Below are 15,323 nucleotides of genomic sequence, written 5' to 3'. Positions count from 1 at the left end.
ATAGCTCCCTTTTTTTTAAATGGACCTTTTGGTGTGCATTTGTGAGAGGTCACCACCAGATTTATAGGGGAAAAGGAATAAAAAAAAATACTTGTTTTTCAGTACAGTTGTGTGGGTTTGAAATTGATCATGATCTGCTGCTTACTGGCTTCAAAAAAAATATCTGGCCCAGATAAATTCCTCGGTTTGAAAATCTGGCCCAACTAACTTCGTAGTTGAATAGGCATGCCCTACAACGTCACCTCCCTTGAACTGTAACTACATATTGCGCCGACGCAGCAACTATTGTGATTGGCCTGTTCAGTAACCACCGTCTCCACAACAAACAGGGCTGACAATGGCAGGTCAATAAAGTGACATGGAAATACGTTTTGATTAGACTGATGTTATATAAATGACCCAAAATGCTCCTGTAAAGATAAACGGCCCAGTGGTGCAGTCGTTAGCACCGCTTAACTTTCCACAGTCCATGATCAGTTAAGTGGTGATTCTAAATTGGCCAGAGATGTGAGACAGATAAAGTGCTTGAGTCATCAGTAAGCCTAGAATAGAGTCTAATCTTACTGACCAGGACACCAAATTAGTGAGAACTAAACTAGAAAAACAAGGTGACAGTAATGAATGAGCAAATGAAAAACAAGAAGAAAGAAGAAAAAGAAAAGCAGCTCCAGCTCCAAATAAGACAGTTAACGAGACAAGCTGTCCTCTGGCTGGGAAACCTGTTACTCAACCACTTGTCCAACTTTGAAAGCAATTTTCAAAAGTTGGCTGTTAATTGTCTGCATCCAACAGAGCTGTGAACAGTGCTGCGAGGCACCAGTGCCAAAGGACACCTTGTGCTTATCAGAGACATGAGCAAAATAAACGCTGACAAAACAAAAATATTTAGTCCCCCTGAGATGAGAACGGGAAGAGAAAGCTGCATAAATCTTTGGTATAGTCAAACAGATACAGAAAAAATGAGTTTCATTTTGTCTTCCGTTGTCTTTTATTAGGAACCACGCTATGCACTACAAAGGACTCTTCTCAAATTAATAACACGTGCATGAATCCTGAGGGACTGCGTTTCTAATTGTTTGCACGTTTGTGTGTCTATGTGGACTCCACGTTTTCACTGTATTCCTGTTTCAAGGATAAGCCTCAATTTAAAAATGCAAAAACATTTTGTTCCACATCCTCTCCAGTAAGTCTTTAAAAACTGCCTGCAGGTATTAAAATCTAATCAAAATGATAATCAAGACTAAGATTTATACAAAGTCTAATCTCTTTACCTGTACTGCTTCCCAGCCCCACTGTCGGTATTTGGGGTCATGGGTGAACCTCCACATGTACCAGTAGGTCTCGATGACCTCCGGCCGCAGGATGTAGTACTTCTCATTCTGCCGAACAGCCACCGCCTCCAGGCCGCTGTCGAACTTGAAGGCCTCTGGGCCGAGCTTCAGCACTTAAGACAGAGAAAGAAAGGTGAAATGTAAAGGAAAGGCCAGGAGGTAGAAGAGAAGGGAGTAAAGGTAACATTGGAAGAAGAAAAAGAGGCAAAAGGGACAAGAAGAAAAAGCCAGAAAATAGTGGAATGAATCAAGGATGTGATAGAACAGAGAGAGGAAGGAAAAGAGTGATCAAATAATTAATGGTTGAAAAGAACAGAGAGGAGATAAAGATTATCTTTTGCTCCATGCTTGTCTTAATATGAAATAGTGCCTGTGTGTAAGCAATAAAAAGCATCCCAACCCACTGATTTTACAGGCTTTTCTTCTTTTTACAACCACTGCTTTCTGCCAATGAAGTGTGATAGGCATTAACAGCCTGAGTGGAAAATTACAGAGGCTGACAAAACAGTGACAGGACTGTCCCTGAACGGATTAAACACACTGACATGCATACGTATGTGTTGACACACACATTTAATAGCTCCCATTAATGGCTGCTTATTAAGAAACAGGCCAACTTTAGACAGCCTGACCACAGCTATCAAATTCTGACTCTCTCCCTTTCTATTCTTTGTCTCTTTCTCCATCTTCATTTGTTGCCATGGTAATCCCTCCTCTCCTCTCTGTCAAGTAAATAGTATATTTATTATGCTCGCAGGAAATGGCAATAAATAAAGCATTAATAATAAAAAAAGAGCTGAAAAACAGGTACTTTACTAACTGCATAGTTTCCAATTAGGACAAGCAGAATTAATTGTTGGTTGAGTCACTGGGAGGATTTTATAGATGGATTTACTGCATGGGCAATCTCAGGGCCTGCTGATAAGGTTTATTTTTTATGTGTAAAATGTATCAGTGTATATAAAACATTTGAGTAACTGGATCTTAAAATACAGAACCTATGTAAAATATTTTAAACGATTTGTAAATTAGTTGCTTAAACCATAAATAACGATTGGATCAAGTCAAATGGAAATTGTCAATCTGCTAGCAGGAGTGGGTGATTTTCCGAGCTATAGTCCTGCCTCCAGTGGGTGACCTGAATGCTAATGCTGCTAGCCTGAGTTTACAGGAGAACTGGAGCTTTGAGACAAGTGACAGTGATGCTAGCACTACCAGGCTGTGCTAAGAGGGAAACTGACTGTGTCCTCTGACATCTACTGTAGAGGATAGCGACACCCATTCAACATTTTCCTAACGTATATAGTTAAGACTATTTAACACTACCTGTCAGCATCTGATCCACACCAACATTAAATGTTTAGGATATTAGAAAGTCATTAAAAAAAAAGACAGTCACAGTGATCACTTTTCTCTAGCATGCATGCTTGTGTATATTGTTTTTGTGTATATTGTGTTTGTGTATGCAGCACTCCACTGCTTCCTCACCTGTCCTGTCATAGGATTCGTGGCAGGTGTGCGCGATCTCAGCTCCTAGCTGCAAATAGTGTCCGGCCTTGTCGTCAGGTGAGCCATCGGCGCCCAGTGCAAACATGCCTCCGGCGAAGCAGGCCAGGTGGCCCATCTTCCTCTCCAAGTGGCCATTCTTCCACTCGCCAATGAATGTTAGGCCACCGTTGGATTTGCGTACGAGGTGGCGCTCGATGGCCTACAGGAAGAGAGAGTGTGCAATTGTGGAAACAGCAAAGGCTCTAATGGGAAGTGTCAACATTTCAGAGAAGATGAAGACCCAGAAAAGTAGAATATAGCAGCTTGTTTTCAGTAACAACATGCCTGTGTATGAGTGTGTTTAACAAGATAAGGTGGGAAACAGGAATTACAATATTAATACTGGTATGTGGACAGAAAAAGGTTACACCGTTTGAATGGGGCATTGACACTGAGGGCAACTGCTTGAGGGTGTGGAGGGTCAAACAGAAGAAAACTAAAGCAGCAGTGACGGTCACATTTGAAATCCAGCCACATCCTTCACCCTTTGCTCCGCAGCATCTGCTCTGCTCAGTCTCTGACACTCTTAATGATGAGTAGACAGCTTCATTAACATCTGCTTTCTACTAAATCCACTCCTAGTTTACTTGAAAACAAAGCAATGTCTTCCCTTTGCAAAGGTGGATACTGAAGCTGGTCAGCGGGGACTCTGTGGTTATTAAAAAAGAATAACTGCTGACATTTCCAGTTACAGCTCTGACTCATCTGCATGCAGTATACGATTCTTCATAAAAGAAAACAATCTGTATTTTAACTTTGCAGCATAAGTCACTACGCTGTACCTCGATGGCGTCATCGTAGGTCTTGCGAGCCTCTGTGTCAGTCTTGTCTGACATGAGCCAAGCCTTCAGCAGGTACTCATAAAAACTGTCCCCGAGTCCTCCAACAGACGTGTGATCTGCAGAGAGAGAGACACAAAGAAAGCTCCAAGTGTCACCGCGTGAGCGAAAGAGGAAAAGCAGCAAGAGCCAAACAAATGAGAAAGCCAAAGTGAATTATTTATTTTTTGACTTTGCCTCAAAGTCCTTGGCAGAGTGTAGCATATGACATCAAAAGCATTTTTTTTAATCAAAACCTTGGGCATTTTTCTTCTCTACATCCACAATATATCAGCAGCGTGCTTCCTCTCTCGTCCCATTTTGTTTACCCTCTCCCTGATGTGTGCGCTCACATTTCAGTGTCCCCAATCGTCCTTGTCAAAGTTTACACAGCTTTCATGTCTGCCCTAATTTGCAGGACACCACAAAATGAAAATATGATGCCAGAATCTGGCAGTCTGGGATCGCAATAAGAAAATAACCCCCTGAGAGCACTCAGGGCCCACTCTGATGGCACTTTGGTCAGTTTCAAAGGCAATTTTACTGACCCACAAAATATTACTAAAAAAAACCCACAGGGCTTGAATGACTGTAAATGATCCCATATATACTGACCTTTTTTACATTTGGTTTTGTGAGTGATAATACTGCAAATGAATTGGTGCCTCAACCACTTTTGCACAGATGAAATGTTTATTCAGCTCTGCCTTCACTCGGGGAAAAACTAGAATATTCCTCATCCTTTAGCTCTGTGTAATCATAGCTGATATTTGAGCAGATGCTTTTTGTCTCATCATCAAGGAGATTCTTTTCTTTATGTGATTAACATGCCCGCAGGTAAATGGAGGGATGCACAAAAGACGGGGAACAAGGAAGATGAAAAAGCAATCTAAGCAATGAATTATTCATCTTTAGTCCCAAAGAGTGCGCAAATCTCACAAACAACCTTGAAGACATTGCCGAGGCCAGTGTGGGCTGACGCATGAGTTTTTGTCTGGATTTCACACGTGTGTGCTTGAGTCAGTATTTACACAAAAATGACAGCAAACAGCTGAGAGCCTGTGTCTATGAAACTACTTAAAAATGAGCACAGTGAGGTAGTCAGAGCGTGGAGGATCATTTGGAGGGTTAGATGACAACTACTCTGATCCCCCAAAGAGTCTGGGCACTCTAACGTACATGACAGGGTGCAAAATGGAGACTGGAGCCAGGGGAAACAAAGTGGACTCACATTACAAGCAAGTCCACTTTATGTTCTAGCGTTCTTGTTTGGGGGCATAACAAACAGCATGTCTGACCTTTAGGAAAATGAACCTCAGATAAAGTAAACGATCGATGTATTTGTGGTATTTTGCTTAGAAAAGAGGCATTTGAGATGGTTGAAACAAATCCTCTCTTTTCTTTTTTAATGCAAAGACCCCCTTTTTAAAAAAGTTGGTTATTGATGAATCCTAAACTACTGATAGCTTTAACAAACTATGTGGACAAATGATGGAAATTGCCAGATTCTGCAAATATAGGACTTCTCAATTAACTGCTATTTCACTGTTAATTATTAATCACTAAATAATTATTGTCTAATTATCACGTTTTCCACTTTTTTAATCTTGTGACTATTTGAATTAAAAAACCCCAAACAAAACTAGGCACTACCCAGAAACATACAGTGTGTGCCAAGGTCAATCCATTTAACTCACTGTGTGTGCGTTTGAGATAATTGACATGTGATATCTTCATGAAAACATCGGTCTCACTGTCCTAGGAGCAACTATTGTTTTTCTTACACTTTTTTTGTTTTTAAGACTCTAAATAAAGAGCTGAGCTGTTCGGAAGTTTGGTGAATGATGAGCCAAACCTTTTCATCTGCTGTAATTAGAACCCGACTGATATATCATTCGATATTAAATATTTGCAGATTGCAGATTTTTGGTGATGTTGCATAGTTTCTTCACCAGATGCATTTCCATTTCCTTGTTGGTAACACATATTTGACATGCTACAAACACAACAATCAGCTGAATCAAGCAGCTCTGGGGAGAGATTAAGCAAGTTAATCCATAACTTTATATTTTCAGAAAACTTGACCTTGACCCTGAGGTATGGTATCAAATAAATTACCATCTACTTATCTACTTTCAAGGGAAAAAAACAAAAATAACATTTATTATGAAATTAATTTTCTTGGAAAAGCGATGTACAAATGAAAACATGCCAAGCTCTAACAGTCTTTTTCTGTTTTGGTAGTTTTATTACAACTCTTTACTCATACTCTGTTTTACTGTCACCTCTCACAGTTTTAACTTAGCATCCACCCACATATACTCCCTAAGCTCCTGTCTCCATTATTTTCTGTCAATCAAAGCATCTGGGTCATGCAGAGAGCACCTGCCAATCAAAGGCAGGGTCTGCTGAGGTGGCAGCTTCAAACACACAGACAAAGACGCATGTGTAAAAAGACGCCTTCACAAAGCTTCACACACGTTCTGTTTCAAAGCAGAGGTCAAGGACACAGGCTGCCTGGAAAACACAACATCTTTGCATCTTATCAAAAGAGACAGTATAATGATTTTATGTGAAGGACCCGAACCAGCAGAGACTGACATATTGTTATTGCAGTTTTTAAAAACGAACAACTGTCTTTGCATATAAAGCAAAATGAAAAGTGGGAACTCTTTAGGATCACCAGGATTTCTGTACTAATTTCTCATATAGTGACTGATCATTATTTATTTCACAATTACACACTGTTGTCTGGAAACTGTTGTACTTTTCATGACTTTATTGAACACAGAGTGCTCACTTATCGTGCAGGCTGTTAGTGCACTCTTTAATTTAGCATCCTTTAATGTCTTCTTTACCATTTCAATTTAATTCAATTAATTTTTTTAAATTATGGAGCACCAAATCATAACAGTCCCCTCAAGGTGGTTTATATTGTCAGGCAGACCCTACAATAATACAGAAAACCTCAACAATCAAATAGCCCCCTCTTTGAGCAAGCACTTGGCGAGAGTGGGAAGGAAAAACTCCCTTTTAACAGGAAGAAACCTCTCACAGTCTGAAAATCAAGACCAAGCAAGTGTTTACCCTTCTCCTCCCCAGAGGGTTCTGTCCTCCTTAGCTCACCTTAGGACACCTGTGTTACAGATTTACCACAAACTTCCCACCGGAGCGAGTTTTTGACCCACTCCACGTGCTACTCCTGCAAAGCAGCACAGAGGTACACCCCCCATTCAGCATCGTGAGAGACTCCTCTGTATTTTTAAGAAGGTGAAATAAAGTATATCGATTTGTTATGTCAGATTGTGTCTATAATTGTGAGCCAGATTTAAATTACACCACAGTACACCCTGGAATTCTTTGTAATTGTACATAAACTGTATATAAAATATGGTCGAGTTATACCGAAAATAATGGATAAATTGTGGCCACATTATGGACTTCAAAGAAATGCAGTTCAGAAACTAGTCGGCAAAGTTCCATTAGAACACTGTTGGACTCGGCACCACAGTTTACATGATATACACTCAGCTCCAAGTTCTTTAAGCAGTAGTGACAGCATCAGAAACAATGGTGCTGGAGCCACACAACTGGATGATCCCAAACAGGTTTTCCAGCATTATATTGTGTGTAAACATTTTCACGTAACAGAGACATTAAGCTGATACAATATAACTACTCCTGCAAGAGGTAACCTGTTCATAGACTAGACTATTTCGATCAAATAAAGAATATATTAGTCAAAATCGATTCAATGAATAACCATTTGGGCAAAGAATAAAATGTTTTCACTCAACATTTAGTCCTATTGAAAGGAGGAGAAAGGAAAAAAAAATTACAAAACATAATTGGGCTTCTTTCAGTGACTTGATGTCAATTTAAGATGACATCATTGAGAACGGGAACGTTATTGTCTTGTACACGAGCCAGAAAAGTTGCAAAAAAACTGGCAACAAGTGCAGAAGTAGTCAACATAGCTGCTTTATCCAAGCTGCTGTACACTGCATAAATAATAACTTTTTAAAAAACAATTTATAAAGAGCTCCGAATAAAGAGTAGTCTGGCAAAATGCCAGCCAAAATAAGTAATAAAAGAGTTTTAAAACTTTTATCAAGCTGCAGAAAGACACCGATACTGTTGGTAAAAAAAAATCTTTATAGGTGTAAAGGCAGTTCTCTTAATCTTCAGGTTGTTTCTTGCCTACACTCCATCCTCTGGGAGAAAAGAGTAAGGACCGAATAATAAACTTTTACCTGTAGCAGTGTGTACAGCCTGTAGATACTGAACCTATGTAAAACACTATTCTGTCTGGGCTATATTTAACTCTGATACATGAACATCTAGAGATGAAAGACAAGGACTGTATACACAGGAGCAAAGAAGAGTCACTGCGGGGTTCCAAAGAGGGAGTGGGTGCTGTGTGTAGATAGGTAGCACTGTGTTACGCTAAGACAGAACAGTGTGTGGTAATAACACTGTCAGTCACAGCTGGATCTCATTAAGAAAGGGGAGCTCAGACTCATTCCTCATTAGTCTGGCTTAACTACTGTCTACACACCTACACATTAACATACACAGGGCAACGCTGCACATGCTGTCAACACACGCTTCCAATCTTCAAACGGTCTCATCCAATACCAACATTGGCAGTATTCATAATTCAAACACAGAGTTATTGCAAATAAACCCCCATCACAAAAAAAGAAAGGTGTTTTTCATCCTGTCTGTTACAGTTAGTTTCACCCTGAAATAAGTACAAACCAATTAAGCTTTTTAGGAAGATAACAGAGCCTCCAAATAGTGGTTGTCTACTTGTCACAGAAGATAATACGGTAAGAAAACCCTGCAGCTGCACAGATTTTAACTCATGGTCTCTGTTAGGTTTGTTTGCTGATACGGTACTAAAGAGAGAGAGAGACAGCCTCACTGCCTCTCTGTTATGAAAAGCTCATCCTCGTAATGAATTTAAACAAATGTATCTCGTCTCTATTTGACAATTTCTGTCACCGTGTTCTGTTTATCTTACAGGTCTTCTAAATTACACAAAGAACAACCATATTTAACTTTATGGCAATTTACTTTAATTTAACCTTAAACATAATTCAATAGGTTTAAAAAAAACAAAAAACAACTGCTGTAAAGAAAAGAGTTACACACTCGCTCCAAAACAGAAGACTGGATAATAATCATCCATCCATCCATCCATCCATCCTCATCCGCTTTATCCGAGGCTGGGTCGCGGGGGCAGCAGCCTAAGCAAAGAGGCCCAGACCTCCCTCTCCCCAGCCACCTCCTCCAGCTTATCCGGGGGAACACCAAGGCGTTCCCAGGCCAGCCGAGAGATATAATCTCTCCAGCGTGTCCTGGGTCTGCCCCGGGGCCTCCTCCCGGTGGGACATGCCTGGAACACCTCACCCAGGAGGCGCCCAGGGGGCATCCTTGTCAGATGCCCGAACCACCTCAGCTGGCTCCTTTCGATGTGGAGCAGCAGCTGCTCTACTCTGAGCCCCTCCCGGATGGCCGAACTTCTCACCCTATCTCTAAGGGAGAGGCCAGCCACCCTTCGGAGGAAGCTCATTTCGCCGCTTGTATCCGCGATCTCGTTCTTTCGGTCACTACCCACAGCTCGTGGCCATAGGTGAGGGTAGGGACGTAGATCGACCGGTAAATTGAGAGCTTCGCTTTTACACTCAGCTCCCTCTTCACCACGACTGACCGGTGCAGCGTCCGCATTACTGCAGCTGCAGCCCCAATCCGTCTGTCGATCTCCGGCTCCCTTCTCCCATCACTCCGAACAAGACCCCGAGATACTTGAACTCCTCCACTTGGGGCAGGAACTCATCCCCGACCCGGAGTGGGCACTCCACCCTTTTCCGGCTGAGAACCATGGCCTCAGATTTGGAGGTGCTGATCCTCATTCCCGCTGCTTCACACTCGGCTGCGAACCGTTCCAGTGCGAGCTGGAGGCCCTCACCCGATGAAGCCAACAGAACCACATCATCCGCAAAAAATCAGAGATGAGATTCTGAGGCCACCAAAGCGAAAGCCCTCCGCCACTTGGCTGCGCCTAGAAATCCTGTCCATAAAAATTATGAACAGAACCGGAGACAAAGGGCAGCCCTGGCGGAGCCCATCACCCACCGGGAACGAGTCCGACTTATTGCCGGCAATGCGAACCAAGCTCTTGCAACGGTTGTATAGGGATCGAATGGCCCGTAGCAATGGGCCAGACACCCCATACTCCCGCAACACCTCCCACAGGACACCCCGAGGGACACGGTCGAATGCCTTCTCCAAGTCCACAAAACACATGTAGACTGGTTGGGCAAACTCCCATGCACCCTCAAGTATCCTGGAGAGGATAAAGAGCTGGTCCAGTGTTCCGCGACCAGGACGAAAACCGCATTGTTCCTCCTGTATCCGAGGTTCGACTAGCGGACGAACTCTCCTTTCCAGCACCCTGGCATAGACTTTCCCAGGGAGGCTGAGGAGTGTGATCCCCCTGTAGTTGGAACACACCCTCCGGTCCCCCTTCTTAAAGATGGGGACCACCACCCCGGTCTGCCAGTCCACAGGTACTGCCCCTGATCTCCACGCAACATTGCAGAGGCGTGTCAACCAGGACAGCCCTACAACGTCCAGAGCCTTCAGGAACTCGGGGCGGACCTCATCAACACCAGGGGCTCTGCCACCAAGGAGTTGTTTAATAATCAGTTTAACTTAATTAACTAGAGGCAAAATTTGCCTTTGTTGTACCTATCAATAAATACACATTTAATAAACAATAAGTGTTTGCTTCCAAAGTTTGAAAGTGACAGTAATTTTATTGTAACAGTGATCATTAAAGATCGATCATGTTTAAGAGTTTGTGTGTGAGAGAGGCTTTTATTGGATGATTGAGCTGAGACTGATGGCTCTACATTTCCTTACAGGTACCCACAAATATTCCACTGTTGATAACCACTTATTTATCTACAGTTAGTGTTTATCAATCTCTGAGCCATAGCTAAGCCTCGCCAATAATATGCTATAAATCATAAAACTGAACTGTGCATTTTAAAGTGCATTTAATTAATTCAATACTTAATTGTCCCACGAGGGGAAATTGGATTAACATTGATACAATTAGAAAACTGCTAAGACCAATAAAATATGCTTAGTTTGTCTATCAGTCCCTCCTACACATTGTCTGGGCCAATAGAAACCCTGGTATGATGGTAACACATTATATCATGTTATAACGACTTTGCTCACTTCCCCTCACGGTTCGCTGAGCCTGCTGTTACATAGCGTGGCTTATTAGCCAGCTAGATATCAGGTGAGACATGAAAATATTTCAGTTGCATTGTGAAGTGACACTAAGCCGCAGCCAGCTAAATCCCTGTTAGGATTATGAGGAGGTCATTGGAAAGTTTTCTTTCCTGCAAGTGCTCCTCAGTCCCAAAAGGTTTCAAATTCCTGCTATAGATGACTGGACAGCAACATTTTATAGCTTCATGGAAAATGATGACTGAAGTGAAAATACAGTGAAATCACTCATACTTTTTAAATTTAATTTCCTATATTCTATTATATTGTATTGTTGCTGCTGTTTGTACTACTGTAAGGTGACCTTGACGGTCTTAAAAGTGTCTATAAACAAAATGTTTCATCATCATCATTATTACTATTATTATTATTACTTTGCAAAAAAAAAAAAAAAAAAAAAATCACCATTCAAGGATGTTGCTGCTCAAAACTACTTTGATCTACCTGAAGTTTCATATTAATTACACTGCTCTCACATAACTCCCTATAATCAATAACACTGCTAAGGCAACAAGGTCAAATAGCAGCAAATTAATGTGGCCTGGCCATAAAAATCACGATGCAGACACTCAAGGAGCAGCATGCAAGTGTGAGCAGGAAACAAACTTTGCTCATATATGCAGACTGATCTACACTGAAGGCACAGAAATACACATGCGCAGAAAAAGTTGTTGTTTTAAACATTTTATTTCGCAGGAAGGTAAAGAAAGGCTCATTTCCTGACTCATGCATGCACATAAGCAAACATAAAACATCCATCATCACCTGCCTAGTCCTCCAGCTTGCCAGTTGACTATCCATCTGTTAATGCATTCATTCATCCATCAATCAATCTGCCCACCCTCCATCTTCAAACCATTTATTTCTCCCTGCTTTTGGCTCATAGTCTGTGCACTTACAAGTGCATCAGTCTGACTGCCAAGCCACCTATCCATCCATTAATGAGCCTCTCCATTTATCTATCTGTCCCTGAGTGCTCTTCATTTGTTTTGTCAAGTAAAACTAATAAAATGGAGACTTAAGAGTGGCACCATCACCTCATCTGTTTCTCTTTTTTCCCCAGTTTCTCCATCTTACTTTGGGTGCTGTAAAACTGAACAGGCTGAATATGGCACTCTCTTACCATGGCAACTATACCTAGGACAAAAAAACCTCAAACACTATATATTCAATTTGAAACAGATTTCATCTTTTCATTTCCTCTCACTGAACTAAAGAGCAAACCCCAAGCAGATTGTCATATCTGATCTTCAGGCAAAAACTATGGTGCTCCATAAAAAAAGTGTGCACACTGAAAGGGTATATTTTAAAAACCACAATGCTTTAATATTCTGTTGGAATTCCTAGATAACAAACACCAGACCCATATATAACTACATATCAGTCAACTAGCATCCAAGTCTCTGATGTGAAAGACATGCTTAAAAAATGAATGAACAGATAAATAAACAAAGAGAAATATTTAGTAGCCCCTATGAAAGATTGGACAATAAACTGAAATACTCTTAAGTACTGTTAGGGGTCAACGTGCATACATTCAGGACTCTGTGTGTGTGTGTGGGTGTGTATATGTTTAGACATCTTTGTGAGGGCAGAAAATTTGCACACTACTATACTTGTGGGGACCAAATGTTGTTTTAGTGTCGGGGTTAAAGTTGGGTTTAGGCTGAGGATTAGGATTAGGCATTCATTTTTGATGGCTAGGGTAAGCGGCTAGGGAAAGCGTTATGTCAATGAGATGTCCTCACTAAGATATGAAAAGGAGTGTGTGTGTGTTTTAACCAGCATTACATTTACAATCTGCAGAGTTACTGATTATAACAATACAAAAGTTTCACTTACTACAACACTCCTTCTGTCCAGCTAAAAGACACTTCTCCTTACTGCTTGCTTATATAAAGAAAAAAAGCAACAGAAAACGGTCCAGTGACGCACTTTGTGTCCAAACCCACATTTGAGTTAGCATTTACATTGCCTCACTACAACAGCAATCATTCTTTCTATTATTATTTGTGTTTTCCAATGTATAATTCAAAACTTGATGTACCCCTGACTAATGCTTGCTGTCTCTGCAGATCATTTTTTCAGCAGAAATATAATTAAAGAAATGACTGCTTTCAGAGAAAGAATAGTTTGCCACTGCATGCCTAACTTTACTTCAAGAGTTCTTCATTTCCGCTGGCTGACTGCCGAGTGTAATCGATATACTGGGAATACTACATTCCCCTTATTCCATTTTCTTCTACTCCATTCAATTTGTTCTCATTAAACAAGATCCATTATGCTTTTCATCTTTTCTTCACTTAGTGATAATCTGTTCTCATTCTCTTCATTGCTCTCCTGATTCCATGATCATTTCAAGCTCACAAGAACATCGACACTTCCCAAATGCAGCAATGCAGGAACTCGAGCATTAAATCATATTTAATGCTTAAAAGAAATGCTTCATTACAACACTGGAAAAGCCATTTCACCCCAACAAATGGAACACTGAAATGTATGAACAGTTCAGCAAATCCAGGATTTAAGCTAATGTCTAATCATGAAAAAGTAAAACATCAAAAAAGTCATAAATTAATGCTAACAACTACAATGCTTTAATGAGAGCCCTGGAGCTATGCGATAATGTCAACACAAATACATGTACTTACGCTGGCCCCAGCGGCCCGTCCGGGGGTTCAGGTAGTTTGGGTAGAGCCCGTTGGGTCGGTCCATTTTGGCTAGTAGCTTTCGGATGTGCATCACCTGAGAGGAACACCAGTCGGATCGGTTTTAATCCAAACAGGAAATGTTCTCCTTTTTTAATCTAAATATTTCAGCACTTCTATTTTGAATGTGGTTTCTCTTATTTAAGATAAAAGGCTATATTTTTTTTCTCAAAAAACTGTTGGCATTTTCTAGACCGTTATCCGCAGTTAAATAACAAATCAGCACGCCAGCATGAAAATTAGGACATATAGTGTACATTCATACTATTACCTTCTGATAGTAGGCTGGGTTTCCTGTCAGGTAGGTGAGGTGCACAAACTCCATGTGGAGGGTCCCAAACTCAGCCAGGATGCTACTGCCTGCTGACGCCCAACCCCAGTTACGGCCGACCCCACTGAAGAAAACAAGAACAAACAAGAACAAAGAAATGACACTTGGTCATGGTGGCAAAGGGTTAGGTTTCAACTTAAACCAATGATGGATGGACAGTTTGAATAAGGATTTACGTGTCAGTTTTTAGGGCAAGGATTTTCAGATATCTGCCTTATTCACATTATCAGAGCCCAACAAGGCTAGCCAGGCCTTCATTCTTATCATCATCATGGTTTTCTCTAATGTTTCTTATCTCGGATCTATCAAGGAATTTGTATAACCAAGACATATGCTAACCATTTCCCTACTGTTGCCTTTAACAATGCGAAAAAAAGACAATAAACACATTTGTCATGACCAGGACTGCACCACATCATATCATCAATGGCAACACCAGATTAAATTAAACATGATATAAAAGTATCATGTTGTGATATCACAGATAAATGCCACACATTTTAATTCCACGCTGTGCACACAAGACGAAACTCCCAGGAACATGTGAGAGCAAGAGCCACATTTCAGCCTCTGTTAAGGATTTAGTATTTAAAAAGGAAGCTACTTAAACTATCTCCAACATAATACGTAAAAAAACAGTTTCTTCTAAAGGTGAAAACAACTTATTTTACTACTTGAGGCAAAAACACAGTCAAGCACAACCAGACTGTGAAGGCATGCATAATACCAGCAGCTGCAATAAACGTTAGCAAATGACTCCACTCATCCTTGGAGCTCTCGCTAGCTGCACTCCATAAGACAGGAAGAGCACATGGTTCATGGAAATTACTGATGCGGTTACACTGAAGTAAAGAAGGGTTTAAAGATACAACATGCCAGAAAAAATATTTTCATTTTCAATTATTATTTTGCAACCTATTTAAAAGCTACAAGGTTAAATTACTTTTGTCACTGTTAAACTAAAGTGTTAATCAGTCATGTTGCACTTTTACTTAAAATTAGAAACCATGCAAACCAAATTTAAGAAAGTTTGATACTATTTTAAGTCTTTTAAATGCAGGTGTATTTCAGACTTTTTTAAGGACCTGTGTCAAGTTTAATAGGAACCTAATAAAAATTTAACAGGAATGCAAAAGAAATAAACTTTTTTAATGGCATGTTTTAAATTTTTCATCTTCATAACAACCATATAAATGTGCTAATATGGTATATAATCAATTTAAATATCTTTTGGTCTAGGGAAACACAGCAGAGCTTCAGGCTGTTCATATGCTCTGAA

At 40.6% G+C, this 15,323-nt stretch overlaps 1 protein-coding gene across 1 annotated transcript in view; it reads right to left on the bottom strand.

The window, feature by feature from the left end:
* man1a2 (mannosidase, alpha, class 1A, member 2) overlaps window positions 1–15,323 on the bottom strand; it is a gene marked incomplete at its 5' end in the record, with an annotated part of 107,548 nt that overhangs the window by 14,596 nt on the left and 77,629 nt on the right. The window contains 3 exon segments of the mRNA XM_014336868.1: window positions 1,272–1,444; window positions 2,820–3,039; window positions 3,662–3,777. Coding sequence (XP_014192354.1) covers window positions 1,272–1,444; window positions 2,820–3,039; window positions 3,662–3,777 — 509 coding nt within the window.

This window comes from Haplochromis burtoni, unplaced genomic scaffold (genome assembly GCF_018398535.1).
Source record: "Haplochromis burtoni strain Fernald_Lab_line unplaced genomic scaffold, NCSU_Asbu1 Contig_154, whole genome shotgun sequence".
Taxonomy (NCBI): domain Eukaryota; kingdom Metazoa; phylum Chordata; class Actinopteri; order Cichliformes; family Cichlidae; genus Haplochromis; species Haplochromis burtoni.
The sequence above is the reverse complement of the archived record's forward strand: the minus strand, read 5'-3'. Positions and strand labels throughout refer to the sequence as shown.